This window comes from Peromyscus maniculatus, chromosome 13 (genome assembly GCF_049852395.1).
Source record: "Peromyscus maniculatus bairdii isolate BWxNUB_F1_BW_parent chromosome 13, HU_Pman_BW_mat_3.1, whole genome shotgun sequence".
Taxonomy (NCBI): Eukaryota; Metazoa; Chordata; class Mammalia; order Rodentia; family Cricetidae; genus Peromyscus; species Peromyscus maniculatus.
Window position 1 is genome coordinate 39,951,715 of NC_134864.1, and position 27,886 is coordinate 39,979,600.

General features: G+C 45.8%; 1 protein-coding gene across 6 annotated transcripts in view; it reads right to left on the reverse strand.

The window, feature by feature from the left end:
* The window catches only part of Ttll4 (tubulin tyrosine ligase like 4), a 51,258-nt gene that overhangs the window by 16,521 nt on the left and 6,851 nt on the right, over positions 1-27,886 (reverse strand). For 2 of the 6 annotated variants that reach the window (XM_015985749.3, XM_076550050.1), the window contains exons 2-15: positions 11,488-12,571; positions 11,003-11,112; positions 10,043-10,152; positions 9,631-9,694; positions 4,727-4,851; positions 4,216-4,326; positions 3,813-3,889; positions 2,778-2,969; positions 2,614-2,696; positions 2,303-2,431; positions 1,914-2,036; positions 1,549-1,647; positions 766-900; positions 59-205 (exon numbers count right to left, since the gene is read on the reverse strand). In XM_015985749.3, the coding sequence (XP_015841235.1) occupies positions 59-205; positions 766-900; positions 1,549-1,647; positions 1,914-2,036; positions 2,303-2,431; positions 2,614-2,696; positions 2,778-2,969; positions 3,813-3,889; positions 4,216-4,326; positions 4,727-4,851; positions 9,631-9,694; positions 10,043-10,152; positions 11,003-11,112; positions 11,488-12,477 (2,495 nt within the window). In that variant the 5' untranslated portion in view covers positions 12,478-12,571. Of the gene's footprint in view, positions 1-58; positions 206-765; positions 901-1,548; positions 1,648-1,913; positions 2,037-2,302; positions 2,432-2,613; positions 2,697-2,777; positions 2,970-3,812; positions 3,890-4,215; positions 4,327-4,726; positions 4,852-9,630; positions 9,695-10,042; positions 10,153-11,002; positions 12,572-17,925; positions 18,101-27,886 lie in introns of all 6 variants that reach the window. The other 4 variants (XM_006972183.4, XM_076550048.1, XM_076550047.1 and 1 more) reach the window with 3 other exon arrangements.

Below are 27,886 nucleotides of genomic sequence, written 5' to 3' on the forward strand. Positions count from 1 at the left end.
CAAATCACAATGGGCTGCTCCTGCTGCCATCCCAACCTAGAGAAGCTGAGAAGCAGACCTGGTGCTGGAGCCGCTGGAGCTGCTGGGGCTGCTGGAACTGGAGAGGATGTCCTCCATGGTGGGCAGAACGAAGCCTGCCAGGTTCAGGAGATCTCGGATCATCTGGCCTTTGATGCTGATGTCCAGGGGAGAATTGGAGTGGAGGCTGCAGGGGAAGAATGCAATCCAGGGTCAAAGCAGCACTCCAGAATGATTTGGGGTCCTCCGTCAAAATCAGGGTTTCTCATTTCCTGGATTCTTGACAACAAAAGAGACTCCAATACCACATGTGTGAGCATCTTCAGCAAATATGCTCAGCTGGGTCTGGTGGCGCAGGCCTTTAATCCCACCACTCAGTAAGCAGAGGCAGTTGAGTTCAAGGCTAGCCTGGTCTACAGAGTGAGTTCCAGAACAGCCAGAGCTACAACAGAGAAACCCTGACTCAAACAAACAACAATCAAACAAATACCCTCATGCAGCTTGGTGAACTTGCCCATGCCCTTGGTTTGCTAGAAAATGGTAGGGATCAACAACTTTTAATAACACTTTTCTATTCTCAAAGATCCTTAAGATAACAGCAAAGTATCAGTGAAGGAGTATAGACCATGACAGGAAAATGCATATCCTAGCGAAGGAGAGACCTTCCCACGTCAATAAGACGATAATGACAGGGATTCTGAGGATGAAAAGTGGATTTTACTCAGAGTAACTAACAGTGCCACCTACCTTGGGGAAATGTTGACTTCTAGGACCCAGGGCTTTAGGTTCTCATCCAGCATGATGTCAAAACCAAAGAGTTCATGACAGCTGTAGGGACGTCGCACATACAACTTCAGTAAGTTGGTCACGTAGGGCTCTGACCTGCCGGTGGGATATCTTGAATTAGGAGGGCAGAAGCAACTTTCTCTTTTAAAGTGCCTCCTCAGAGCCAACAGGGGATGTATTCACACAATCCCCCTGCAGAAAGCAGGGAAATAATCTTGGCAACATCAGACCATCTCAATCACGACAACCATCCACCCCCACCCCAAAACAGCAGCTCTTAAGAGATGTGCCCGATCTGGGCCATCACCTTGACGAAGTTTGGTAAAGAGAGGTATGGTGGTCTGAGTGAGAACGGCTTCCATAGGCTCACATATCTGAACAGCTGGTTCCCAGTTGGTGGACTGTTAGGGAAGGATTAAGAGACGTGGCCTTATTGGAGAAGGTGTGTCACTAGTGGTGGGCTTTGAGGTTTCAGAAGTCCAAACTAGCCCCCTCTGCCTTGTACTAACTCCCTGGAATCCTAAACCCCAAATTAAATGCTTTCTTTTATAAGTTGCCTTGGTCATGGTGTTTTATCACATTAACAGAAAACTAAGAAAGCAGAATTTAACTCTACCTCTTCCTATCTGCTGTCCTCAAAACTGAAACACAAAATGGGCACAGCTTCAGAGCACAGCAGAGAGGCAAGGAGAAAGCATGAGGGTTCATGGCACACCCAACAGCCAAAGGAGCACTGAAACTCACGAGATGATGGTTTTGACAACAACATCCTTTATCTTCTCCCAGATGATATCACTATTAATTCCCTTCTGGCTCAGGTAATTCCACAAAGCCTTCAGTGCCCTGAAGGGAGAGAAGGAAGGACTTGTGGTTAGTCCTAGAAATGAGTGTTAAAAAAAATAAGGAGTATGGAGGTAAAGACACCTTCTTTGTATTTCCCCAATGGTATTTTGACATAAGAAAGAGATGCATTCGGATGCAAACAGACCAATTCTGAAATGACAAGTGCACTAATATTCCTCAACTCCTGCCCCAAACCTCCCAAAGGCAAAGAAAGCCCTTCCTAGGTTCAAGACAGAGTTTTGATCAGGACACACTGCCCTCAGTACCATTTGTGGCCCTGGCAGGCCGTCTCATCAGCGTTGGCCTGGTACTCGGCATTCTTTTTATTGACACTGTAGTTGGTCAGGTGCATGAACTTGTTGCTAAGACTCTTCATGGAAGGCGAATACCTGGAAGTGAGAAAATGGCAGAGGCATGATGGCGAGAGCAGATGGAGAAGAGGCCAACTACTTCCCCAGGAAGGAGATAAAGGACAAGTGCTAATTCACTCGGCAAGCTCAGTCCCACAGGAACTCTTTCCTCATTTCCCACCCTCTCACCTTCCTTACTGACGAAAACCACTGCTAAGCTATCTGTTCCTTTTCTGCTCAGTGACGTCATCCCGAGGAAAGGAAATCTCCCAGTGTCAGGGGAATGCCTCACCACCAGCACATACTTGCAACTGGCAAAGCGGACGAGTCCATCCGAAAAGAGGTAAATCCGTAGGGGATCATAAGAAGTAACGTAAACGTAGATCCGAAGATCAAATTTGCTGCCACTAATGAGGTAGGGTTTGTGTAGATACCTACAAGGAGGAAAGGCTACCTTTACACCCAGCCGGATGAGAAGGAGCTGTGGTGAAATCCTTCAACAGTTGACTAAGGAAGGTCTTTGGCTGGGAGGTCACGAGGTAGACCACTCTAAGAAGGGAATTCAGAGACCAAGAAGACAGGGAGATGGAGAGGAATGTGAGCTAGATAGGCTCACCTCTGTACCAGGAGGGGCCTGCGCTTGGGGAGCTGACTCCATTTGTGAATGACCTGAATGCCAATGCCTCGAGCAGATGCTGGCTAGAAGTCAAAGGGAAGGAGATGAGATCTGCTGTCCTTCCCTCTCGTCCCAGCATCTCCTTCTCCCTTTGCCCCACTCACTGGCTTCACAATCCACTTCTGGCGGCTGCTGCTCTCCCAGGCTTTGCGCAGGAGCTTGGCATCCTGGGGCAGGATGAAGGACTGGGGGAAGAAACTGAACTCTTTCTTGCCAAAACGGCTCTGCATGCGAGACAGGTTCCGCCACAGCCGGTCCTTCCTCCCAATCTGGAAGGAGCCCGGGAAGTGGTTTAGCTACAGAAGGCAAAAAGGCAAGTAGAGGGGAAGGCAGAGGTGAGACCAAGAAGAACAAGAGAAGCCCCACCCACCGCAACACTCCAGCCTCCCCCGCAAAGTTCATGTTCCTTTTTCTGCCACCATCTAGACACAAACTAGTTACCCGGCAAGGGTGAACTAACCAGGGAATTGCCTCCACCAGACTAGCCTGTGCCTCTGTCCATGGGGGCAGTTTCTTGATTAACTATTGAGGTGAGAGGCCCAGGCCACCTAGGCAGGTGGTTCTGGGTTGTACGAGAAAGCAAGCTGAGCAAACCACGGAGAAGGAGCCCGTAAGTAGTGTTTCTCCACAGTCTCTGCTCGGTTCCTGCCTCAGCTTCCCTCAGTGATAGACTGAGCTGTAAGCCAAACCCTCTCCTCTCCAGACTGCTTCTGGCCAGTGCCTTGTCAGCAGCAGAGAAGCCAACTAGAACAGTCGTGACAGTCCCTTTGAATACAAAGGAAAAACTATTACCTATTTTCCATGACAGCATGTGAGACAAAACCACTGGGAAATCTAGGGGCATGAGGACACAGAGCTCCAACAGAACCACAGACCACTCTTTACATAAACGTAGCTTGTGGAGAAGCAGTTAGTGGTAACGGGAAACTCCTCCAGCTGAAAACAGACAAGGCCTCTCAAGACGCAGAATGAAAATCAGCTGAGAGGCAACAGGCCTGGGGTGGAGACACTTTGCTAAGACCCCCACTGTGTTCTCCAGAACTCTCCTCTCCAACTTCCTCACATGAATGCTCTTCCAATATTCCCTCTCACTGCCCAACAACGCTCTCATCCCGGCCTAGTCCTTGGAAAGGACCCACCTTCTGATGCTCTCGAATGGATCGAAAACCAGGAGACTTCATGTGGTGACCCCAGCAGCCCAGCCAATCATCATTCCCTGCAGAAGGCAATCAGAAAGTCGGTCTCACTTAATAGCTCAGACTCTGGGATAAAACAAGGCCAAACCGCTGGACTCACAGAGGTGATTTAAGAGTTACCATGGAACTGCCCTACACGAGGCCTTAAGACCGGGCCAAAACAATGGTCTTCTGCCTCTTAATTCTGAGCAACTGGCTCAGCCCGGAGGATTTTTAGAGTTACACCCTTCTATGAGGTTGGAAGCTTCAAGACAGGGTCCCCACATACAACAAGGGGTCTCTAAGGCTCCCTTCCTGTCCAAACCCCATCTGGCAGGGCAAGGAGGTCAGTGGAAGAGTAACTCACGCTTGCTGATTTTGAAGTGCGACCGTCCAATGGTCTGCTTGACTATGTTGGGGGTCACTGTGCTCATCTTCCACCGCAGAAGCTTCCTCTGTTCCCAGGGAAGTTTCTCCACTGGGGAAAGGCAAGGGCAGGAGGGTCCCAGTGAGGGGACGAAAAAGATGGCAGTGCACCCCTCCTTTCCTGGGCAGACAGATCACTACAAATGTTCCAGATCAGGTTTTAGAGAAGCGCACTTTATGGAAAGGGGCTGTGCAGGAGTGAGGAGCAAAGGAAAGGTTGGAAGGGGAAAGAAACCGATTAGAGGCGGTGTGCTAAGCCAGGGCTTATGAGACTGAGAAGGCCAACAAAGGACAGACACGCCAGGTCCACTATTGAACCTCCATCCCTGGGAGACTGAGCACAGGGCATAACTACTACAAGAGCCATGGGAGAACTCTCCTTGTCCCTCTACCCAGGTTAGCTAGCATCCTCCCGTGAGTTCCTCTGGATTTTGTCCCTTGGTGACATTTACCTCTTTCATCCCGAGTTCCAAAATAAATGGTAGGGGACACATTGGGGAAGAGACTGTAGATGAGGGCTGGTCGTACAACTTTCTCATGATTGGGAAGGGATTTGGACATTAAATCCACGCAGTTCCTGTGATGGAAAACAAACAGAGCATGGGAAAGTGCCAGCTTTAAGGTGTTAACAGGATTGCATATGACTCTGGAAAGACAAGTGTTGAACAGACATTCTGCAAATATGAACTCATACAGTGCTAACCTGCCTAGAGTTATGGACACCACCAAGAGTCAGAGAGCCCAACACTCTGACAGTACATCTCCAGTACATCCCGTGGTAAGTCACAGATTGGGGGATCCCCAGAAGGGGTTCTGAAAGAGGGAGTCTGGGTGGACACTAGGAGAAGACTGCCACACTAAAACAAGGTGGGGAGGAGGAAAAGGATGACAGTGATAACTGAAAGCAAGAGACAAATGTTGTTTTGTTTTTGGTTTCTTCCAGACAGGGTTTCTCTGTGTAGCTTTGGCTGTCCTGGAACTCAACTCTGTAGCCCAGGCTGACCTCACACCCACAGAGATCCGCCTGCCTCTGCCTGCCGAGTGCTGGGATTAAAGGCGTGTGCCACCACCGCCCAGCCCAGAAATATTGTAAGTGAGGAAAGAACAAAAGAAAGAAAAGCAACAGTGAAACCTGTTCTAAGCTTTGGCTCACGTGAAAACATGGCTGGCTCATGTCCTCCTCCTCTACTCTTGACTCTGAGGGCAACCCAGGTCTGGATCTCATAGGGCCCTGGGCCAGGGTCTTTACACTGAACTGATATGAGCCATAAATATTACTGTAAGATTAATTTTCACAATGTAAAGAAAAGAAGAAAAAAACAAATATCTCAGTAGCAGAGCCCTGGCCTAGCAGAGAAGGCCCCGAGCTTGATCCCTAGAACTGTGACAATACTTTTTTTTTTTTTTTTTGGTTTTTTCGAGACAGGGTTTCTCTGTGTAGCTTTGCGCCTTTCCTGGAGCTCACTTGGTAGCCCAGGCTGGCCTCGAACTCACAAAGATCCGCCTGCCTCTGCCTCCCGAGTGCTGGGATTAAAGGCGTGCGCCACCACGCCCGGCTCGACAATACTTTTTTAAAAAGCTGCTCTTGTTATTTTCAGTACAACCAAAACAAGCTCTATATGTAAAATAATTCAGTGTTCCATAACTTACGATTTTTAAAATTTTGTTTTAAAGACAGGAGTTTCTACAGAAAGGCAAGGCTGGTCTCAAATTCCTACTCTTCCCACCTCAGCCTCTCAAGTGCAGGAGGCATTAGACATGCACCACCATGCTGAAGAGAACGAGCCATGCTACAGAACAGAGACAAGGCAGGGAGATCCGGTGGCACAGAGAGCATCCGCCCTACGGCTAGCAAATGCACTTCTGGACGGACCCACGGCTCCGAGAAATAAAGACTGGTGTACTGCAGGATATTTGATCACACTGTGAACCCCAAGATCGCGTTATTTACTGGAAAAACCTGTTTCTAGTTGTCGTACGGCTCAGCCCTAGCACACACTTTTAAGCTTTCTGCTTGAATAATGTTAACAGGATTAAAATAAAGTCAACCATAGGTCAAGAGGTGGAGCAGGCAAAGAGTTAACAGGAAGGGAACATAGGATTATTAAGAAAAAAAACAGTAAGAGGGAGTCAGGAGGATGGATAGACACACAGGAAGTAGAAGGGAGGGACATTCAGTTTGAAGAGTTTTTGAGACAGTGTAGTTCTTGAGAAGAGGGAGACTTCTGGGATGTCAGAGGAGGAAGGTCAGCCAGGTGCTTTCTCTGCCTGAGTTAGCAGGCTTTCACCCCAGCATCTGGCTCCCGAGTCTCTATTGGTAAAATCGAACAGTTGAGATCTTGTTAAAAACACTCATGTTCACATAAAATATGGGCAGGATTCCTTTCAGTAACCTTACTTAACGATAGTTCAAAGTTGGAAACAACCCAAACAGCCTCAACAAGAATGGTGAAGCCAATGACATGTATCAGTAGAGTGTGGCATTAGTGGTGGCACACACCACATGCTGAGGTCATTCTATCATCCACAGTCACAAGGTCTGGGCCAGGCAGGGCTGTACGAGACCCTTCTTAAAAATCTAGGGGCTGGAGAAACAGCTCAGTGGCTAAGAGCACTTGTTCTTGCTTGCAAAGGATCTGGGTTCATTTCCAGCATCTATATTTCAGCTCACAACCGGACTCCGGTTCTAAGAGATCACAGACAGACGAGGACGGATGGACACGGACACACACGCACACGCACACACACACGCACACGCACAGTTTTTAAAAGGAGACAGAACAAGCATAATGAAAGGGTACTGGACTTATCCTTAGGCAAGGCTATAAGCTAAGACCCTGGAACATTTAATCTCCTTCATCGACTCTCAGTATTTCCGCTGGTCTCAAAGGTCTTCCATTGCTAATGTCACATGATTCTGCACAGCAGCAGAAGATGCAACACAACTATTGCTGGGAGGCAGGAACGTCACCTGAGCTTCTGGGTTTGGGGACAAGGCAAGGATCCATCTCTGATTTATTGACTTTTCCTATGTTGTCAAATATAACTTTTTTAATAACGGGAGAAACTAGGCATGGTGGTTCACATTTCTAATTTCAGTATTCTATAGGCTGAAGCAAGGAGGTTACCATGAGCTCAAAGCCAGCCTGGCTATAGAGCCAATTTTTCTTTGATGGAGTTTGAGATCAAACCCAAGGCCTCACACTAGCCAAGTACTCTACCAACAAGCTAAATCCTTCACCCATGAGATTTATCTTCTCCATCTAGAAGGCTAAAGGGGTGTGCAGCTTTCTTGATGATGGCCCACAAATGAACACACAGCCACTCTTGTATGTGAAAAGGCAGGACTCCAATTCAGTAGATCTGTGATCTTTCTCTTATGGCAAACAGAGGCACTTAACTGACATCTAGTATCTGCACCAGAACCAGCTTCACTTTTATGAAACCAAGACAGAGTGAGCTTAAAGAGACAAATCATGCAACAGACTGAGGACACATGCCAGGACTTCTGTTCTGTTCATGGAAAGATCGCATTTCATTTCTCCCATTTCTAGACATCTCTGCCTTCAAGACCTTGCTGGTTTGCTGCCGCCGCCACACCATCTTATTTACAGAGACAGGGCAGCTTTGTTCATGCTAACCCAGACGCAGAGGGTCTTCTCAGCTACAGGTAAAGCGGATCAAACACCAAGAAAGCAGCCACCGTCCGTCACAGCACAAGGCTAGGTTTTGTGCGTACATGACTGCCAGTGTCATTCAAGTCAGGGACACTTGAGGGAGTTGCTTCTCTCTTCCTCCATGTTAATTCTGGGGCTTGAACTCAGGTCATCAGGTTCAGGAGCAAGTGCCTTACCAGCTGAGCCATCCTGTCACCCTTAATTTTCCAACCCTTTGTATTTTTAGAAGAGAAAAACCTTCAATATTCAATAATTCAGGAGTTCTTTTTTGTTTTTTTTAACAAATGATAAAAGAGTTTAATTAATGAAGACAGCCTAATTCTGAGGCAAGGCTGGAAGGGAAACAAAGAAGACTATGCTGGAGGACATGGTTTACTCTGTTTTTTGAGCTTGTATAGTCTGGCATCAAATTCACAGTCTTTATCCAGCATCAGACTCGGGAGAACTAAGATGAATGCCATGGCACCTCGCACCACAAGTGTCTTGTTTGGGGCTAGAGAAGTGGTCTCAGCTTTGCAATAGATCTGAGTTCAGTTCCTAGCATCTCTATCAGGCAACTCGTAACTGCTCAGAACACCTTCACGGGGCTCTACGGGCAGCTGCACTGACTCACACACGCCCATTAAAGATGAGATAAATCTCCTCTAAAGTCCCGTGCTGGCTTGTTTTCGTCAGACGGACACAAATCTAGCCATATCTGGGAAGAAGGAATCTCAACTGGGAAAATGCCTCTGTAAGATTGGCCTGTAGGCAAGTCTGTTGGGTCTGGTTAATGATTGATCGGGGAGGACCCCGCTAGCTCACTGTGGGTGGTGCCATCCCTGGGCAGGTGCGCCTAGGGTATATAAGAAAGCAAGCTGATCAAGCCAGGAGGAACAAGTCAGGTAAGACACGTTCATCCATGGCTTGTCCCGGTTATGCCTTGAGTTCCTGCTCTGACTTCCCTTCATGACAGACTATGATGTGGAAGTGTAAGCTGACATGACATAAACCCCTTTCTCCCCACGCTGCTTTTGGTTATGGTGTTTTATCACAGCAATGAAAACCCTAACTAACAAGTGCCTCTTTGCTTATTTTTAATCTTAATAACCTTTATTTATTCATGTGTATGTGTGTTGGGGTGCACACATGCTAAAGTGCACACAGAGATGACAGAGGTAACTTCTGGGGGAGAAGATTGGTCCTCTTCCTCCAGCATGGGGGTTCCAGGGACTGAACTCCAGCTGTCAGGCTTGGAAGCAAGCAGCTTTACATTCTGAGCCACCGTTTGGTCCAAATGTGGTCTAAATAAGAGTCCTTAAATAAGTTCTACAAGCCTTTTACAGAATAATGCTTTCAATGTCTTCTGACATAGCATTCCAAAGCATTTGCTCTACAGAAGGACTTAAATGGCAGCACAATGGTGCATAAGCACTCAGGCAGAGCTCTGTGAGTTCAAGGCCAGCCTGATCTACATACTGAGTTCCAAGACAGCCAGGACTATCTAGAGACCTGTCTCAGAAAAAAATAAAATAAAATAAATCAAAACAAGCATTTCTTAAACTACAAGTATACACAAAACAAACAAACAGGAAATTTGAGGAGAATGAATTAGGGTTCTTAGGGCCAGTTAGGGTAATGTCATTACAACCTTCAAAAGTAAGGAATGAGCATCTGCCAATGATTGGCACAGCACTCACCGAGATATTATTGCCACCGACTCGCTGGGGGAGATAACACTTAAGGAAGAGCACTCTGAGTCTCCTGTAGAGGAAGAACAGAGAATCCTCAGCAGAAGAGGGTGCTGCAGGTGCACCCTCACCAAACCCAGGCGACTACTTCTACACCCCGGCTGTCAGCCCTTCTCGAGGGAGCAATGAGCACATCTCCTGCTCTTACTGCATTCCTTGAACTTAACACATGAGAGGAGGCAAGACCAGTGGGGCAGAGGGGCTAGAGACCAAAGGCCCTCACAAGCTCCCAAGTTAGGCCCCCAAAGCAAATGACTGATCCGGGATAATGTCAGTCAAGCCTGGCATACACTGTTATCCCCCTTCCCTAGGGAATAGTGACCAAACCCCATAGTAAGAGGCAAAAGGATTCCTTACTTACCTTCCTCTTCGTCATTTTCATCATGGCTGCAGCAATCTTCCAAACCATCTCCTAGTTCATCTTCTGTATCTTCAGGCTCCACCTGGTTTGGCTGGAGATCAGTAGCTGAACTGAAAGAAAAGAATCATGCCTCCACCCAGGCCAACTCCATAAAAGAAGTCACACTGGAGTCTCATTCCTTCACTGTCTCTCAATAACAGTCTCCTCATCACTAATCTGTTATTTCTTGCCTAGACCTCATAAACTATTTCTCAGGTCCTCAGAATTTAGGTCCAGCCATAGTTCCTCAGTTTTATATCCCTCATTTGCATATCATTTTCTTTGAAGTCTCTTTACAGTATGTAAGTTTAAAATTCTGCATACAAAAGTCATCAGTGAGTATTTGGTAATTTACATGTCCTTGGGATGCTCACTGGGAACTCAGAAGGCCTTGGTGGATCAAGGTTCTGGAACAGTAACAAGACACAGGAGAAGGAACCAACTATGTCCATGTCTTCACCTCTGAATTGCTATCATACCAAGAATGCGTGGAAATGCAATTTGGTTTGGAGTAAGTAGAAAAGATGTGGTATCTGGAATTCTTACTTCTCCCTTGGTAATAACCCAAAACATGGATGGGCAAACTCTCCAAAGGAACTATCAGTAAACAGCTTCAGTTTTGTAGGTCATTCAGTCACAACTTTCCAACTCTACTGTTGTAGCAAGAAAGCAGACAAAAAACAATAGTAAATAAATGGACAAGGCTGCATCCAATAAAACTGTTTACAAAAGCAAGAATTAGTCTGCAAGCTAGTTTTCCTTCCCCACCTTAAAATGAATCCCTACATTAGATCGAAAACTAAAACTTGTAGGACAGCTAAAAATAAAGCCAACTATCAGAGATAGAGGGTAGCAGTGTCCCCAGATTATGGTCTAACTATTGTACTGTTCTAAATGAACCAAAGACAGGGTGCAACTTACCAACTACCCCTAGCACTTGAGCTCAGCTCCTTGGCTTCCTCAGGTTCCTTCCCAGGCTGGCCAAGATGGACAGAAGAAAGGCGGGTGGCCACTTCAGCTACACCAAGAGGCTGGAGGGAAGAAGGGGGAACAGGAGCTCTGTCTTCTCCAAGTAATTGGGGGTCAACTATAGACCCACAGGTAGGGCTGGGGTTGAGCCCATGGACATGTGAGGCAAGGAGGTGAATGCTGATCCTTTTGGTACAAAAGACTGTACTGTCCAACCCCAAAGTGTCTGAGGCACCAGGAAGGATCCCACTGTCTAATCCAATATCCTCCTGAGGAAACCGCTGGCCCATCAGAGGTTTCCACCGCCTGCTTCTGTTGAGAAGACCCCACTGGAAGCTCGGATTCACAAAACAAGCCTGCTCAAACTGGTAGCCTTGCCGTGGCATCTTCTCAAAGCCTTTTGCAGTCAACTTCCTCACAGCCTCAGTGAAGTGTACCTCTTTAGTAGCGCTCTGGGAATCCGGGTTTTCATCCAGGCCACAGGGATACGCCTCCATCCTAAAGTTACTCTGACTGCACTGGGAAGAGGTAACACTGGCTGTGGATATATTGAAGGTGCTAGGGGTAGATGAGGTGTTAGGGGCAGTGGCATCATCTAAGACAGTGCCAATGCTCTGGGGTACCTTATGGTCACCAGGCTGGGATACACAGTCTCCAGTACCCCCTGAATGATGCCAGGAGACAGGCTGGATCTTGGGTGAGGATACTGGCTTCAGGCCATCTGTGGCTTGTGATAAGGGCACTTTAGTGCTATTTGGCCTCATGAAGGAGTTGTTGTTCAGCATGGGCTTGTAGGAGGACAGTGGAGATGCAATCTTCCCTGAGATGGCAGAGGACAGACTCTTCCTTGAAGGATTTTCCCCAGCTGCTGCCAGTGAGAGGTATGGATCAGTGGGTGAAGACGCCATGGGCTGGGCCATGGGGAAGACTGCAGAAGATGTGACTTTATTGGCAGTGACACTGACAGGGAGACCCTTCTGAGGAAGAGAAAAAGGTCTTTTCTCTGATGGGCTGGAACGCAAGCAGAAAGATTCCAGTTGCTGGTATGGTTTTTGCCTCACGTTGGTGCGGCGGTACAGCAGAGTATTGCTGAACAAGTCAGGGAGAGATTGCAGGTAACAGGGATTGCTGTGGCCTGCAATGACAGCTGTAGTCCCAGAGCTACATAGAGTGCTGGGGCAAAAGAAATAGGCTGGCTGGGGCGGGACTCCCAAGAGACTGGTGCCCAGCCCGGCTGACAGTGTGCCTACGTGCTTCCTTTCCAGTTTCCAGATTGGCTTCACCTGCTGATGGGCCTGAGACCAGACTTTGACCTCCGAGGGTTTCTCAGGTGGTGAAGCAGACACTGTGCCTGAGGGATGTCTCTGCTTGAAGCTGTTTCCTCGGCGCAGGCCAATATTGTAGTGCTCTGTTCCTGCTGAGGCCATGAGGGGCCCACCTCATGGTGACATGGCCTCATGGTCTGGCTCAGGTAAGGTGCCACACACCTCTAGCACCAGCTGCATCCTTGAATCCGTCAGCCTGCAGGGAGAGAAATGATTGGAAATGCTGCTGGCTTGTAAGGATGGGTCCTGAACTATGTAAGTAATAGGGTCTTGTTTCCATGTTAGTGACCAGTCTTGGTTATCATTTGGGGTCCTGGGAGAAGAACACAATTCCAGGGAGTTTGCAGTGGCCTTCCTGAGGCCTTCATAGGATCAAATCTGGCTCTATCAAGGACTAAGATTTTAAGGGTCCACCAGTGCGAGGCTGCTCATGTGTCCACGCTCTCAGAAAGCTTGCCTCTCTCCAAAGAGGAATAGTTGTTGGGTAGATATGATTAAGAGACACACACATATAAATATGGAGCTGTCAAAGAAAAAGTTAAAGCCTTTTAAAAAAAATAATAAGTGTCTATCACCATCCCAGACTGTATCTGAATGGCTACTTTTGTACCTAATATGGTAGGTAGATCTGAAAGTGGCACAGACCAGCCTGTACCCCTTCTCAATTCATTCAAAAAGCTCAAAGGTTGTCCAAGAATGCATTGGCTCTACTGTTCTTGCTCCAGTTAAACTGTCTTTACTTTGGTCCTTTTTTTTTTTTTTTTTGGTTTTTCGAGACAGGGTTTCTCTGTGTAGCTTTGCGCCTTTCCTGGAGCTCACTTGGTAGCCCAGGCTGGCCTCGAACTCACAGAGATCCGCCTGGCTCTGCCTCCCGAGTGCTGGGATTAAAGGCGTGCGCCACCAACGCCCCTTTTTTTTTAAACTAGACAAATTCAGACAGAAATAGGAAAATTTCTGGCTAACCCTGAAATCTGTTTGAGCAATTTCATTTCTTCAAGAATCTTGTCAACCATTCCAACTACAATTCCAACCAACACACTGGTGGGAAAGAAGGCAGGTCAGAACTAAACACCAACACTTTCTTACTTACGGTGTTGACTTTATCCTCAGCATCCGTATGGAACAGAGAACTGAGGGAGAGGCAGAGAGGCAGGAAAAGAACAGCACCTTTCAATCCAGGACCCGGCCTGCTCTCTGAGGTAGAGAAATTGCTTTGTATGTCTTCTCTTTTCAATTTTTCTCTAAAGCAATATATGCCCAGCCTTATCTCACAATTCTTCAACATGGTCACTGTCTAGATAGAACTCACAGAACATTCTAGTTCTCATAGCTGTGGGAAAAAGATGGATCTGCCTGCGTGACCACATCCAGAGGGAACTAATACCTGTCTAAACCTCAGATGATGGAATCCTGATATCCCTATCAAGAGAGCTAGAGAGGAGTTAGCAGGGAGATTTTTGTTCAAGTTGCGTTTATGATATAATAGGAAGAGATTTTGTATTTTGATCAGAGCATTGTCCAAGATCCAAGAGTCCTGTCTACAGCCACTAGAGGGAAGACACCAACAAAGAGCCTGAAGAAGTCATGTGATGTTGCCCTCCTTTCCTACAAATTTGGACCTACAGAGAGCCCTTTTCAAGAGCACAAAAACATACAAGACGACAAAACGAGGGGTGAGCTAAAAACAGGATAAGTGCTATCAACAGTATTGAGGTCAGTATCCTCAAAAAGGAGACAGAATGCAGCTGCACTCAAGTCCAATGATGGAAATAGTGTTTAGAGGACAACTAACCTGTACACATACAACAGCGAAGCCTGACATTGAAAGAGTCAAGCCCTACTCATGATTTTGTAAGAAAGCACATGTGTACACATGTATGAATGCTTGGTACACTCAAAAGACTCACAATTCAACCCAATTCTCTTTCAGGAAGCCACATCTTGCCCTACCAATGCAACGCAATAGGACACAAGCGCTAAGGAAATAAAACCCAAGGCTGACATCCTCTGAAAAGCAATTCCACTAATGAGTTCCCATTCACCTCTATGCTTTTATAAGTTCTGGCTCAAGGCTTTATGGGTGAAGTGTCTAAGAGCATTCCATAGATTTCTCACCAGTACCACAGACAGCCCCACTTTCCCCCACAGCTGTCAATCAAAACCACTGCATAATACCTCAGAGTTAGACAGGTGGATGAAGAAAGAGACCCTTCCTTCTGACATACTATTCGATTTTTCTTCTCTGTAACTCACCAGGTAATTAATCCTCTGTGTCATGAACACTGACCACAGACACCAACTAGTTTGTTCTTTGATAGGATCTCACTATACAGCTTTGGTGAGCTTGAAACTCAATATGTAAACCAGGATAACCTCCAGCTCACAGACATTTGCTTGCCTCTGTTTCCCAATTCTGGGATTAAAGGCATATGCCACTGCACCTGGCTGGCTTGCCTTTTAATACAACTAAGGAAGGAAGAGTCAAAAGAGACAAAACCCCACCATCTTCAAAGGCTAAGGGTAGTTTGCTCCCATTCGGTATCAAACTGGCAACCTGAGTTAGCTCCAATGTAGGTGAACTCTTTTCTCACTGATGAGATACTCTTGTCTCTGAGACAATCATTTCCATTTTTTCTGTTCTCTCATAAGTTCCATGGTGTGTAGTTTAACAACTTAGAGGAAGGCCTTTGTCTTTAAGAAACGTGTCTGTATGTACGGTCCGGGGAGGTGAGACGGTTTCTTTAATTATGAGAGTTCCACGTTGTCATAAGAGACATCCAGTGTCGGCTAACATGGTGGTGTCACGAAGTGCCAAGCCAAGACAAATCTGCTGTGTCAGACACTCTGCAGACAGTGGCTCCAGGAAAACAAAGTAAACAGTACCACTCCACAAGAGTGTCACTTAGAGGTGCCCCAATCTGGCTTTAGTTCAGAAGTAGTTTCTGGCTCAAACAAGGAAATGTTTGCTAAAAGCAATTTCTTTCTCTTTGTGGAGATTCCTAATGAAATCAAAACTCAGTGTCATGGGAAACAGATTTAGTGACAATATTCAAGCACCCTGTGTCCCCACCACAGGTCACATTTTCCTGTGTGATGCCCAGTGCCTACAGGAATGTGAGTGTCAAGCTTAAAAAGGTTTCAAAGGGTCCAAATTCTAATAATTTGAGGAAACCAAATTATTTTCAAACCAGTTTGAAAATAGTTCAAAAGCTAACACACTAAGAATGGTGAGTTCTAGGGCTGGAGAGATGGCTCAGAGGTTAAGAGCACTGACTGCTCTTCCAGAGGTCCTGAGTTCAATTCCCAGCAACCACATGGTGGCTTACAACCATCTGTAACGAGATCTGGTGCCCTCTTCTGGCCTGCAGTCATAATGCTGTATACATAATAAATAAATAAATAAATAAATAAATAAATAAATAAATAAATAAATCTTAAAAAAAAAAGAATGGTGAGTTCTAGCTGGGCACAGTGACACAAGCACGTGCGTGCGTGCGTGTGTGTGTGTGTGTGTGTGTGTGTGTGTGTGTGTGTGTGTGTGGTGGTGGTGGTGGTGGTGGGTGGAGGCAGAGGCAGGCAGATCTCTGAGCTTGAGGGCCAGCCTGCTCTATGGAGTTCTAGGACAGTCATGGCTGCACAGAGAAACTCTGTCTCCAAACAAAACAAAACAGCAAAAATGCTGAGCTCCACCATCAAGTCCAAGTCCACACAGGCAGACACTGCCTGGCTCCCAGACACCCTCACAAGGCAGCTTCCTGCTGGGCAAAGCCATCCCCTGAAGTATTCTCTTGATTTCGAACACAGTATCATTTCACAAGCTTTTCTCAGCCCCTTACATATGTAAGTGTACCGTGATGACACACTCTGTGGATCTGTGTGTATGCCTTTAGGACCCAGGGATCAGACTGTCTGTCCTTCTCCCAAACAAAGCATTCGGATGAGCCACCCAGGGAAAGAACAGGAAGCTAACACACGTGTGGAAGGCCATGCCCAGACCAAATACCCCATTTAGCCCAGTGTTAGTGTGCGCCTTTAATTCCTGCATTCAAGAAGCAGGTGGCTCTCTATGAGTTCAAGGCTAGGCTACACAGTCAGTTGTTAGCCAGCTAGAGCTATACAGTAAGATCCTGTCTCAGAACAAAGACAAATACCCAATTTAGCCAGGCATGATAGCACACGTCTTTATTCCCAGCTCTTGGGAGGCAGAGCCAGATAAAGCTCTGTAGATTCCAGGCCAGCCTGGACTATAAAGTGAATTCCAAGCCAGCTAGGGCTACATGGTGAGACCCTGTCTCAAAACAAAGAAACAAAGAAACAAAAATCCCCAAAACCACCCTACCACAACTCAGCATGCACATGGTGTACATACATACATGGAGGAAAACTTACACAGATAAAACAAAAACATTTAAAAGTAGCCAACTTAAGTCAAATTTCATAAAAGCAATTGATAATTAAATTAAGCAAATTAAAAAGCATTTTCTGGGGCTGGAGAAATGGCTCAGTGGTTAAGAGCACTGGCTGTTGTAACCACATGGTGGCTCACAACCATCTGTAATGAGATCTGGGGCCCTCTTCTGGCGGGCAGGGGTATATGCAGGCAGAACACTGTATACATAACAAATCTTTTTTAAAATTTTATTTTAAAAAAAGAATTTTCTGAGGCTGGAGAGATGGTTCAGTGGTTAAAAAGTACTGGTTGCTCTTTCAGAGGACCCAGGTTCAATTCCCAGCACCCAAATGGCTCACAACTGTCTGTAACTCGTTTCAGGACATCTGTTGCCTTCTTCTGGCCTCCACAGGTACCAGGCACATATGGACAGACATACAGACAACACAACCATATGCATAAAATAAGATTTTAAAAAGAGAATTTTCCATAAGCTCTATTATTTTCATTTAATTTACACACACACACACACACACACACACACACACACACACTGCTTAAAGACAGGCACAGGCATTTGTACTTATTTTCTCTGTATATAACCAAATGACCCAACATTGCCTGACCCTCCAATCAGCCCCTTGCAAAGACCTTTCTTAGGGAGCCAACAAACCGAGCTCACCTGGAAAATAGCAGTGTGAATAATCTAACATTTTATAGAACAAATGAAATCACATGGTTCTTGTCCCTATATATTATCCCCAAGGAACAAGAAGAGCTAAGAGGAAGAGGGTGTACAGACACTGAGCTACTACTGCCTGTAGGGTTCAAGTTTAAAAGAATATTAAATATTCTGTGGCTAAGTTCCTCCATGTAGGCCTAAACAGGAAACTGCCCAGCTGAAAGAAAAGTCAAAGTTAATTAAGAGCACAGTAGTAGTTGAGGAGAGAATTGTTGGAAAGTCCCCCTGGAAAACTTTCAGGGCATCTAAGTCTATTTGTGTAAAAGCAAAAGGCTAGAATACACACCCCATTGTTAGTGGGGTCATCCTGGGCAGAGGGATAGGACAAAAGATTAGGCAGGGGAAGGTGAGAGGATATCTGATAATTTATCTCAAGACACCTACATTGTTTAACATTTCAAACAAAAACATGTATTACTTGTGTGAAGTTTTCCAAGAGTCTCCAGGGTACTCTTTCTCTTCCCAGCCACGTTGCATTAGCAGCTATCAGCTCACAGGAGCTCCTGCCAAGCAAAGTCCTGGTCAGCAGTTCATCACATTCAGTGCTCAGCAATTAGCCACTTTCTAATGCTGGGCCTCACAGCTGCAGTATTCTGGGAAAGACATGAGAAGGGAAATAACCATAACCCTACTAAGTAGTTTCAAGAAACCAAATTTGAGGGGCTGGAGAAATAGCTGAGAGGTTAAGAGCACTGGCTGCTCTTCCAGAGGTCCTGAGTTCAATTCCCAGCACCCACATGGTGGCTCTCAACTATCCATGAGATCTGGTGCCCTCTTCTGGCCTGCAGGCATACATGCAGACAGAACACTGTATTATGATAAATAAATAAATCTTAAAAAAAAGAAAATTGAAAATTCACATAAGGCACACAGAAGCATAGCATATACCAATCGGCATGATGGCACACCCATAATCCTAGCAGAGCCAGAGGGTTGTGAATTTTGGGCCAGCACAGTACCTGACCTATGGGGGGGACCTTACGGAGAGCCTGCTCCAAGGCCACCTCCAGGGTAATGCAAGAAAATCCACAAAGGTGTCGAGAGCTAGACTTTTTCTATCTGAGGTTATTTACAAATAAGTTTCTATATATCTGACTGGTAAAATTAAAAAAACACATTTTCTGTTAACTTTCTTTTTTACTTCATTTTAAGAATCATCTCTGACTCTTTCTGTTTCCACACAGCTATGTATCTCGACACTGCTACATTCTATACATGCTACATGTCTCTATACAGTTACATCTTTTCACATGACTACACATCTGTCTTTTACATACCTTTCTCTTCTATCTCTCTTTTCTATACAGCCTCATCTTCCTTGTCTCCACACAGTTAAATCTCCACACAGCCAGAGCTAAACACCTCATTTACACAGCTCTCACACCAGACACAGTTCCTAGGCACAGCTCCTCAACACAGCAGCAGCTCCTTCACACAGTGCTCTCTCTCACACTCACTCACACACCTACTCCTACTTTATTCATTCATTCTTTACTCACTCTTTCACCCACTCACTTCCGCACACTTCTCTCATGCTTGTTCTTCATCTCTCACCCCGAGCTTGTGCGCGCGCGCGCACGCACGCACACACACACACACACACACACACACACACACACACACACACACACACACACATTCTGCAGCAGCTCTCACATAGCTCTACAGCCATCTCTCTCCACACCACTGCTGCTGCTGCTGCTCCACAAACTCTGGACAATTATAAGTTACATTTTCAGGGCCCTACCTATTCTCAAAACACAAGATAAGTCACGTCGTTTCTCTTAGGCCAGTGATGTCACATTGACCCATGCCTCGTAGTTGGTGAGAAGTCTCAGACATGAAACAATGGGCTGAACCTTGAACAGTCAGGGTGCATGCAGAAAGGGAGCTCCTGCAAGGACTATGTCTTGATGTAAACAGCCTGGCCTTGATTTAGCAATAAACAACACCTGGGAATTAGTCTTTATTTTTCTGCAGGGGCAGTTTAGTCTGTATTGAATTTGTTCTAAGGTCTCTGCAAAATGTGTAAAAGGCTGTCTTTGAGACTGAGAATACTGTTACTTTCCAGTATCAGTAAAGAAGAATATTCTGGTAATATTTCTGTTCAGCAGAATTATACAGCTTAAACAGAAATACACAGCTAAATGTGTGCCCAGAGATGGAAAACACACTACCAAGGGGCTGTGGAGAACACCCACAGCTGTTCTTACAGGGCGGTATAACGGTGGCACGTGAGAAAGTTACAGACAGGAAACAGCCAGTTTCCACAGCCAGTGAGTGACTTTGCCAGGTGGGGATCCTCATCAGGGAGTTATGCATCTAGTGGGTCAGCTTTTCAAACACTAGTTGTCACCTGCTGTATACTCCCATGGCCCTCGCCACTGACCCACAATGAACACCAGCAGCATGACAGTTACTATTCTTTGGTATTGATTCCTGTTCTGTTTTTGTTTGTTTGTTTTTGTCGATTTGACATAGAGTCATCTGTCAAGAAGGACCCTCAACTGAGAAAATGCCTCCATCAGACTGGCCTATAGGAGAGTTAATTATTGATGTGGGAGGGTCCAGCCCACTATGGGCAGGTGGTCCTGGGTTGCTTAAGGAAGGTGGCTGAGCAAGCCATGGAGCACAAGCCACTAAAGTAAGCAGCACTCCTCTGTGGTCTCTGCTTCAGCTGTCTCCAGGTTCCTGACTTGTCCTGACTTGAGTTCTTGTCCTGACTTCCTTTCAGGATGGAATATAACTTAAGATGAAATAAACCCTTTCCTCCCTAAGTTGCTTTTGATCATAGTGTTTGTTTTTATCGCATCAATCAAAAGCTAACTAGGTACCCAAAGACTCCACCTTGCCCCTCAGTCTTTTTATAAGGCTGCTTGAAAGAAAAATACAAGGAACAGGCAATGATAGCTCCACTAGGAATTTCAAAATTCAACCAGGACAAGTAATGTTCTCTTATAAAGCCATCACTGGAGCTAGGCAGGGTAGTAGCTCAGGCTCATAATCCTAGCACCTGGGAGGCTGAGGCAGGAGGACCACCTCAAGTTCTAGGCCACTCTGGGCTATGTACTGAGTTCCTGGTCAGTCTAGGCTACAAAGTGAGACACTGTCTCAAAACAAACAAAAAGACCTAAAAGCTATTTGGTAGCTTTTGTGACATTTATTATAATACTAATACTTAGATTCTTCAGCTATAATATGATTCCCATTAAAACACATCAGAAAGGCCAAATAGCTCAGTAAACAAAGGTGCTTGCCACCAAGCCTGATGACCTGAGTTCCACCCCAGTACCCACACGCAGGAAGAAGCCATTTCCTCAAATTGTCCTCTGACCTCCTCATATACACCTGGACATGTGTAGATATGTACGCACACACAGTAAGTAAATAAAATGTAAAATTGAAAACTAAAAACAATCATGCCAGGAGGTGTGTGGTAAACTAAAGCCCTTTCTGTCCTCTGGCTTCTGGGTCTTACTGGCTTTTACAGTTGGATCCTTAGGATTCCTGAAACACTGCCTAAAGGAGTTTAAACGAAATTCTTCTGAACTCTTCCTCGACTCTGATTTCTAAACACCACGTTAATAAAAGGAGCCAGAGCCATTTAAAAGTGAATGATTCCAGGGCCGAGACAGGACAAACAGGAGACAGGCCTGGAACATTTAGTGTACCAAAAAAGGAAAGAAAAGGTAACCCCAAAGGCAGTGCTGGTCTACAGCTGAGAGGGACATCATCAAACTAATAGTGGGACTGCGGGTGCCTTCCCAAGAGCTGGGGGCCAAGGACAGCTGGCCATCAGTGTTGGTCACCTCTGTACTGGAGGGCAAAGGGAGATCAAAGGAACCAGGCGGTGGTGGCGCACACCTTTAATTCCAGAACTTGGGAGGCAGAGGCAGGCGGAGCTCTATGAGTTTCAGGCTAGCCTGGTCTACAGAGCTGTAGTTGGAATTTTCTTTGGGTTGCCAACCAACTCCCAAATAAAGACAGAGTTGTTATTAGTTATGAATGTTCAGCCTTAGCTCAGGCTTGTCCCACCAGCTCTTATAACTTAATTGAACCTGTTTCTCTCCATCCACATTTCCCTCGGTGCTTTTACCGTTTCTTTCACTCTGTGTGTCCTGATTTCCTGCTTCTTCCATATCTGGCTGGCCGGTCCCTGGCATCTCTTTTTCTTTCTTCCCAGAGCCTAAATTCCTCCTCCTATTTACTCTCCCTGCCCAGAAGTCCAGCCTATACCTCTTTTTCTTTCTTCATTTGATACTGGTTGTTCAGCTTTTTATTAGACCAATCAGGTGCCTTAGGCAGGCAAGGTAACACAGCAGCACATCTTCTTTACATAATTAAACAAATATTCCACAACACAGAGTGAGTTCCAGGGCAGCCAAGGCTACTTAGAGAAACCTTGGCTCGAAAAACTAAAATAGAGGGGAAAAGACAGGGAAAAAAGGAAATCAAAGGAATACAAATTAAAAAGGGACAAATAAGGTTTTTTGGGGTTTTTTTGGGGGGTGGGTGGGAGGGAGTTTTCTTGGCAGTAGAAATAGAAATCCAAGAAATCAGGCCAGCTAGATGGCTCAGCTGCCAAGTTTGAAGACCACTTGAGTTCAATCCCAGAATCCAATGGAAGGATAGAGCCAACTCCCACAAGTTGTCCTCTGACCTCTACACATGCACTATGGAACACTTGAGCGCGCGCGCGCGCGCGCACACACACACACACACACACACACACACACACACACACAATAAATGTTTTTTAAAAAAATTAAGTCCATAGACAGGCATAATGGTGCATGCCTTTAATCCCAGCACTCAGGAAGTAGAGGCAGGTGGATCTCTGCGAGTCCAAGGCCAGCCTGGTTTACAAATCAAGTTCCAGGGCAGCTAAGGATATTACAAAGAGAAATTCTATCAATGGGGACACACACACACGGACACTCCTAAGAAATCTATAAAATCCCAAGAAATCTACAAAAGGAAAACTGACTAGAATAAAGAAGGAAGTTTAGTAAGGCCAGAGGGTCCAAGGCTGATACACAAAAACAATTAGAAATTTTTAATTCACTTTTCATGTATGTGTGTAAAGTCAGCTTCTGCCGTGTTTGAAACAAGAGCTCTTGGGTTTTTGCTGCGTGCGACAGGTTAGCTAGCTGCAAGCTCCCGCCCGGGGAGTCTCCTGCTTTTGCTTTCTCTCTCCCTGTAGGAACATGGGATTGCAGGAACAGGAGCTACTGCTCCTGGCTTCTGTGTGGATTCTGAGGATTCAAACTCAGAGGCTCACACTTCATGGCAAGTGCTTTTACCCACTCAGCCATCTGCCCAGCCCACATAAGCAAACAAAAAACCTCAGCCTCACCCCATGGAGCTCCGTGTGCACCTCCACTGCTAAATTTGCCCATTTTCTTGGACTCTAACCCAAAAGGCATGCCTATCTCTCTTCCTCTTCTCCATCTCTCTCCTCCTGCCAGCTGCCAAGATTTACAGCTTGCCTAGCCTGTTATTTTTCTCAAACTCTAAGAAAATGGTCCAGTGGGGGGATCAGTTAGGAGAGGGCTTGCCTAGCAAGCCCTCAATTCAAGCTGCAGTACCACATAAATGGCATGGTGGCCCAGACCTGTAATCAGGGACGGAGGCAAGAGGATCTGAAGTTCAAGATTATTCTCAGGGCTGGGGAGTTGGCTCAGCAGTTAAAAGCACTTCTTAGAGGACCTGGGATCCATTCCCAGAACCCACACAGTAGTAGTTCACAACTATCTTGAACTCCAGTCCCAGGATATCTCACTTCCTCTTCTGACCTCTGGAGGTACCAGGCATGCACATGGTACACATACTTACATGCAGCAAAACAATCATACACATAAAAGAAATAAATCTAAAAAAATTTTTTTAAAGACTATTCTCAGTGTGAGGCCAATCTGGGTACACCTGTCTGCAAAAACCAAGCCAAACCAAGACTGGTCATAGCTCCACGGTAGAGCAGTTAGCTAATGCACAGTCCCTGGGTGGAATCTCTAGCATCATACAAGCAAATCAACAATTCCATTTACAGTATCATCAAAAAGAATTAAATCTCCTAGGTTCCTGTTTGGGTCGATATGGTTACTTTCAGGTTGGCAAAGGGTCTTGCTGTGTTGCTCAGGCTAGGTTCAAACTCCTGGGCTCAAGCTAGTCCTCTGCTGCTATCTCCTGAGTAAAAACTAAGGATGTCTTATTGATGTGCCCAACTTTAGGAATAACTTTAACAATAACTAACAAAAAGTATAGACCTATACAATGAAAAAGAAATTAGAGGTGTAAACCTATGAAGAGATAACATGTTCATGAATCATAAGTCTCACTATGAAGTTGGCAATTATTTCTGATTGATACACAGAGTAAATGTAATTGTTATCAAAATTCCAGAAGGCTTTACTGATGAAGCTGACAAGTGGACATGAAAATCTATATACAAATAGAACAGAACAGGAGACCTAACAGCTGGGAGACTTACTCTGCCTAATTTCACAATTTAGAACAAGGCTATGACACTAGTGTTAAGAATAGACATGTAGGCCAATGGGACACAACAGAGTCCAGAAATAAAACACATTCTGGCCAATTAAAAGTTGCCTCGGCAATTTCATGAAGGGATCATCTTTTTAACAAATGATGTTGATGCAACAGGATGTTCATGTTCATGCACATTCTACTACCTAAAATAAGATGAACAGGAATCCACCTGTCATGCTCTAAGGTACAGAGCAAGGTCACAGGCCCATATGATGAGTCTTTGAAATGTAGCTGTTTTTAAATCCATCCGACAGTAAACTTCCAAACTCTGTTCAAGGCAACTCAGAGGAGGAGGCCAACACCAGGGCCTGGCAGATGAAGCTAGCAAAGCAGTTTCTGGGGCCAGTCAACATGCTATGGCTTTGGGGCTGCCTGAAGAATACCATTAAAACCTGATTCTCCACAGAAACCTCACTGTCCACAAAACCGAGAGCAGGTACTGTCTACACACAGCTGAGAAGCAGGAACCTGAGAGGCCGAGAGAAGGTCTCTGGTGCTAGAAAGAAGGAAACAAGGGAGGCACTGTGGAAATCAAGGTTCCTACAGCTACTGTCGTTTAAGAGGGAACAAATCATCTTTTCTTTCTGAAAGCAGATGGAAATGTCAACTTTTAGGAAAGCCACACTAGAGGACAAGAGAGAAGTACTAAGGACACCAGAACGAATCAACCCTTCTCCCCTGCCCAGTTCAACTTTAATTAGTATCAGGGGCAGGAAAGACGCTGATATTCCATATTATGACGTCAGTATACTAAAATTCAAACCAGGTATGGTGACAATGACCTAATCTCAGCACTCTTGAGACTGAGGCAGGAGGAGTGTAAGTCTGAGGCCTGGACTACATGGCGAATGACCACTCTCAAAAAAGATCTAGGGAAAAGAGAGGACCAGAACAGAAATCTGTGTAACACAGGAATTTACAACCTGCCAGGAGTAATGAGGACTTGACCCTGACCTCTGCTGAACTTTCTCTTCCACTCAATCTATCAACAAGTACTTCAAAGAAAATTTGTGGGTTTTTGTTGGGGTGTTTCCCCAGCACCCCAAGACAGGCTTTCTCTGTGTAATAGTCCTGGGTAGCCTGAAACTCACAGAGCTCCACATGCCTCTGCCTCCTGAGTGCTAGAACTAAAGGCATGCACCCAGCTCAGGTAAGTTTTTTAATTAATTGTTCCCGATCTCCAGTCACTACCTCAATCAGGTCGCCATCATCTGTCACCAGCTGAATTCTCTACTTCTCCACTCTTCTCTCCTTAGAATTTCTTCTATTTCTTTGGGTGTTAGTGTGTGTGACTCAAGTGTATATGATATGCCACAGTACTCATGTGGAGGTAGGAAGACAGCCTCAAGTGACAGTGTCTCTGTTTTTCCATATTGTATAGCAGGCTAGCTGGCCTGTGAGCTTCCTGCCAGCTTCTGTCTCTGTCTCCCATCTCTCAATAGGAGCATTGGGATTACAGATGCTTGTGTTGTTACGTGGGTTCTGAGGAGTCAAACCCAGGTCTCCATGCTCGAACAACAAGCACTTACCATCTGCGCTACCTCTCCCCCACCCACCCCCGAGTTTCAATGTGTAGCTCAGGATGAGTGAATTTGTGGCAATCCTGTTGCCTGGCCATCCTAAGTGCTGTATGTGCTGTGCTGTGTCTTTCTGTATGCTGTGAATGTGTGTTGCTCTATTGGTTGATAAATAAAGCTGTTTGGCCAATGGCGAGGCAGATTAAGGATAGGCGGTACATTCAAACTAAAGAGACAGAGGAAGAAAAAGGTCAGGAGAGACGCCAGCCACCGCCAAAGGAGCAACAAGATGCCAGCAGACCAGTTACGCCACAGTCACGTGGTAACATATAGATTTATAGGAATGGGTTAATGTAAGATGAAAGAGCTAGCTAGCAAGAATCTGAAGCCATAGGCCATACAGTTTGTAAGTAATACAAGCCTCTGTGTGTTTACTTGGGACCCAGCGGCTGAAGGATGTGGGTGAGAGAGACTTGTGCTGACTGAGGCTGGATAGGACTAGAGAAACTTCCAGCTACATGTATGCATCACCACAAATGGCTCACAATGCTCTTTTTAAAATACAGCTTAGAGCCATCAGATGCTCCTGATAGTGCAGACCTGTAATCCTAATTACTGGAGGATGTCAGGATGATCATGGGTCCAAGGTTTTCAGGAGCTACAGAAGGAATTCAAGACCAGCTTGGGCAATTCAGTGAAAGACTGCCTCAAAATAAAAAGTAAGAAATGGCCGGGCGGTGGTGGCGCACGCCTTTAATCCCAGCACTCGGGAGGCAGAGCCAGGCGGATCTCTGTGAGTTCGAGGCCAGCCTGGGCTACCAAGTGAGTTCCAGGAAAAGGCGCAAAGCTACACAGAGAAACCCTGTCTCGAAAAACCAAAAAAAAAAGTAAGAAATAGACAGTCGGTGGTGGTGGTGGTGGTGGTGGTGGTGGTGGTGGTGGTGGTGGTGGTGGTGGTGGTGGTGGTGGTGGTGATGATGTACAATTTTAATCCTAGCACTCAGGGGACAAAGGCAGGAAGATCTGAGTTCGAGTTCAGCCTGGTCTACAGAGCAAGTTCCAGGACAGCCAGGGATACACAGAGAAACCCTGTCTCAAAAAAACAAAAAAAGGTAAGAAGTGTTGGGATGTAGCCTAGAGCAGAGCAGTTAGTTGCTTGGCGTGCTTGAGGTTTAATCCCAAATCATATTTTCACTCTCTCAGACACACACAGAGAGACAGAGAGAGTCCTTTCTGTTCTGTTCAATCTGCAGGGATACTTTTGCCTTGTTTCCTTAAGCAAGTGAGAAGGATTAGTAGCCTATGCCAAAAAAAGAAAGCAATTATTCATTACACACTGATTAAATCATTATCTTGGATGTGGCACTGAGATCTGTAGTTTCCTTTACCTCCTCCATCTAGGTGTTTCTGTAGGTCACCTGGGGAATTTGGGGCACTGGAAATGGTTCATCACAAGGTTCCTGACAGGATTCCTTGATGTAAGTAACCCACCTAGCAAATGGACAGGGCTGAGTGAAGGAATCAAACCTACTTTCTCTGACATGATAAATCCCATACTCTAGCTCCCTAAAGTGAGTTGGAGAAGCAATGAATTGAATAAATTTTGTAGGTTTATTTTTATTTCTCATTGTGTGTATGTATGTAGATACTTGTGAGTATGTGCACATCAGTGCAGGTACCCTCAGAGGTCCCTGGAGCTGGAGTCACAGGCAGTCGTGTGGGGAACTGAAGGCAGGACCTCTGTCCGTATGTGCAGTGATTAGCTCTCAGCCACTGCGTGAGCCACCTCTCTAGTCCCAGGCAAACTGATTTCTAGAAATCACACAAAGGTCAAACTCCAGTTTTTAAGAAAGGGAAGGTCAGTACTACTACAAGTGAAGAAAGGTGAAGTCAAGGCAGTCTGGCAGAGCACAGTGCAGGATTGCATCTGAAAAAGTAAACCACGGAAAAGATACGGGTCACAACAGCCTGACCCAAGAGGGTAAAACTACAGACTGCTGACAAGGGAAACCAGTTGAAGCTTTAGATGACCAGGCGACTAGCTCTTCTGAAGTTTTGATGTTTATCAGTTTCCACAGACACCTCAGGCAAACAGCAGTCCTCAAAGCACGGTTCACAGAACCTGACGGAGCCCTGAGACTCTCTCAGAGGTTCTACTAGGTCAGAACTGTTTGTCTACCAGAAAAGAGGGTATTTGCCTTTTCCACTGTGCTGACCTTCCCACTGATGGTCAAGAAAGGCAGAGAGGAACAGAGCCACTGCCCCCCCAGCCCAGCTCAGGACAACAGCTGCTTAGAGTCTCCACAGGCGGTA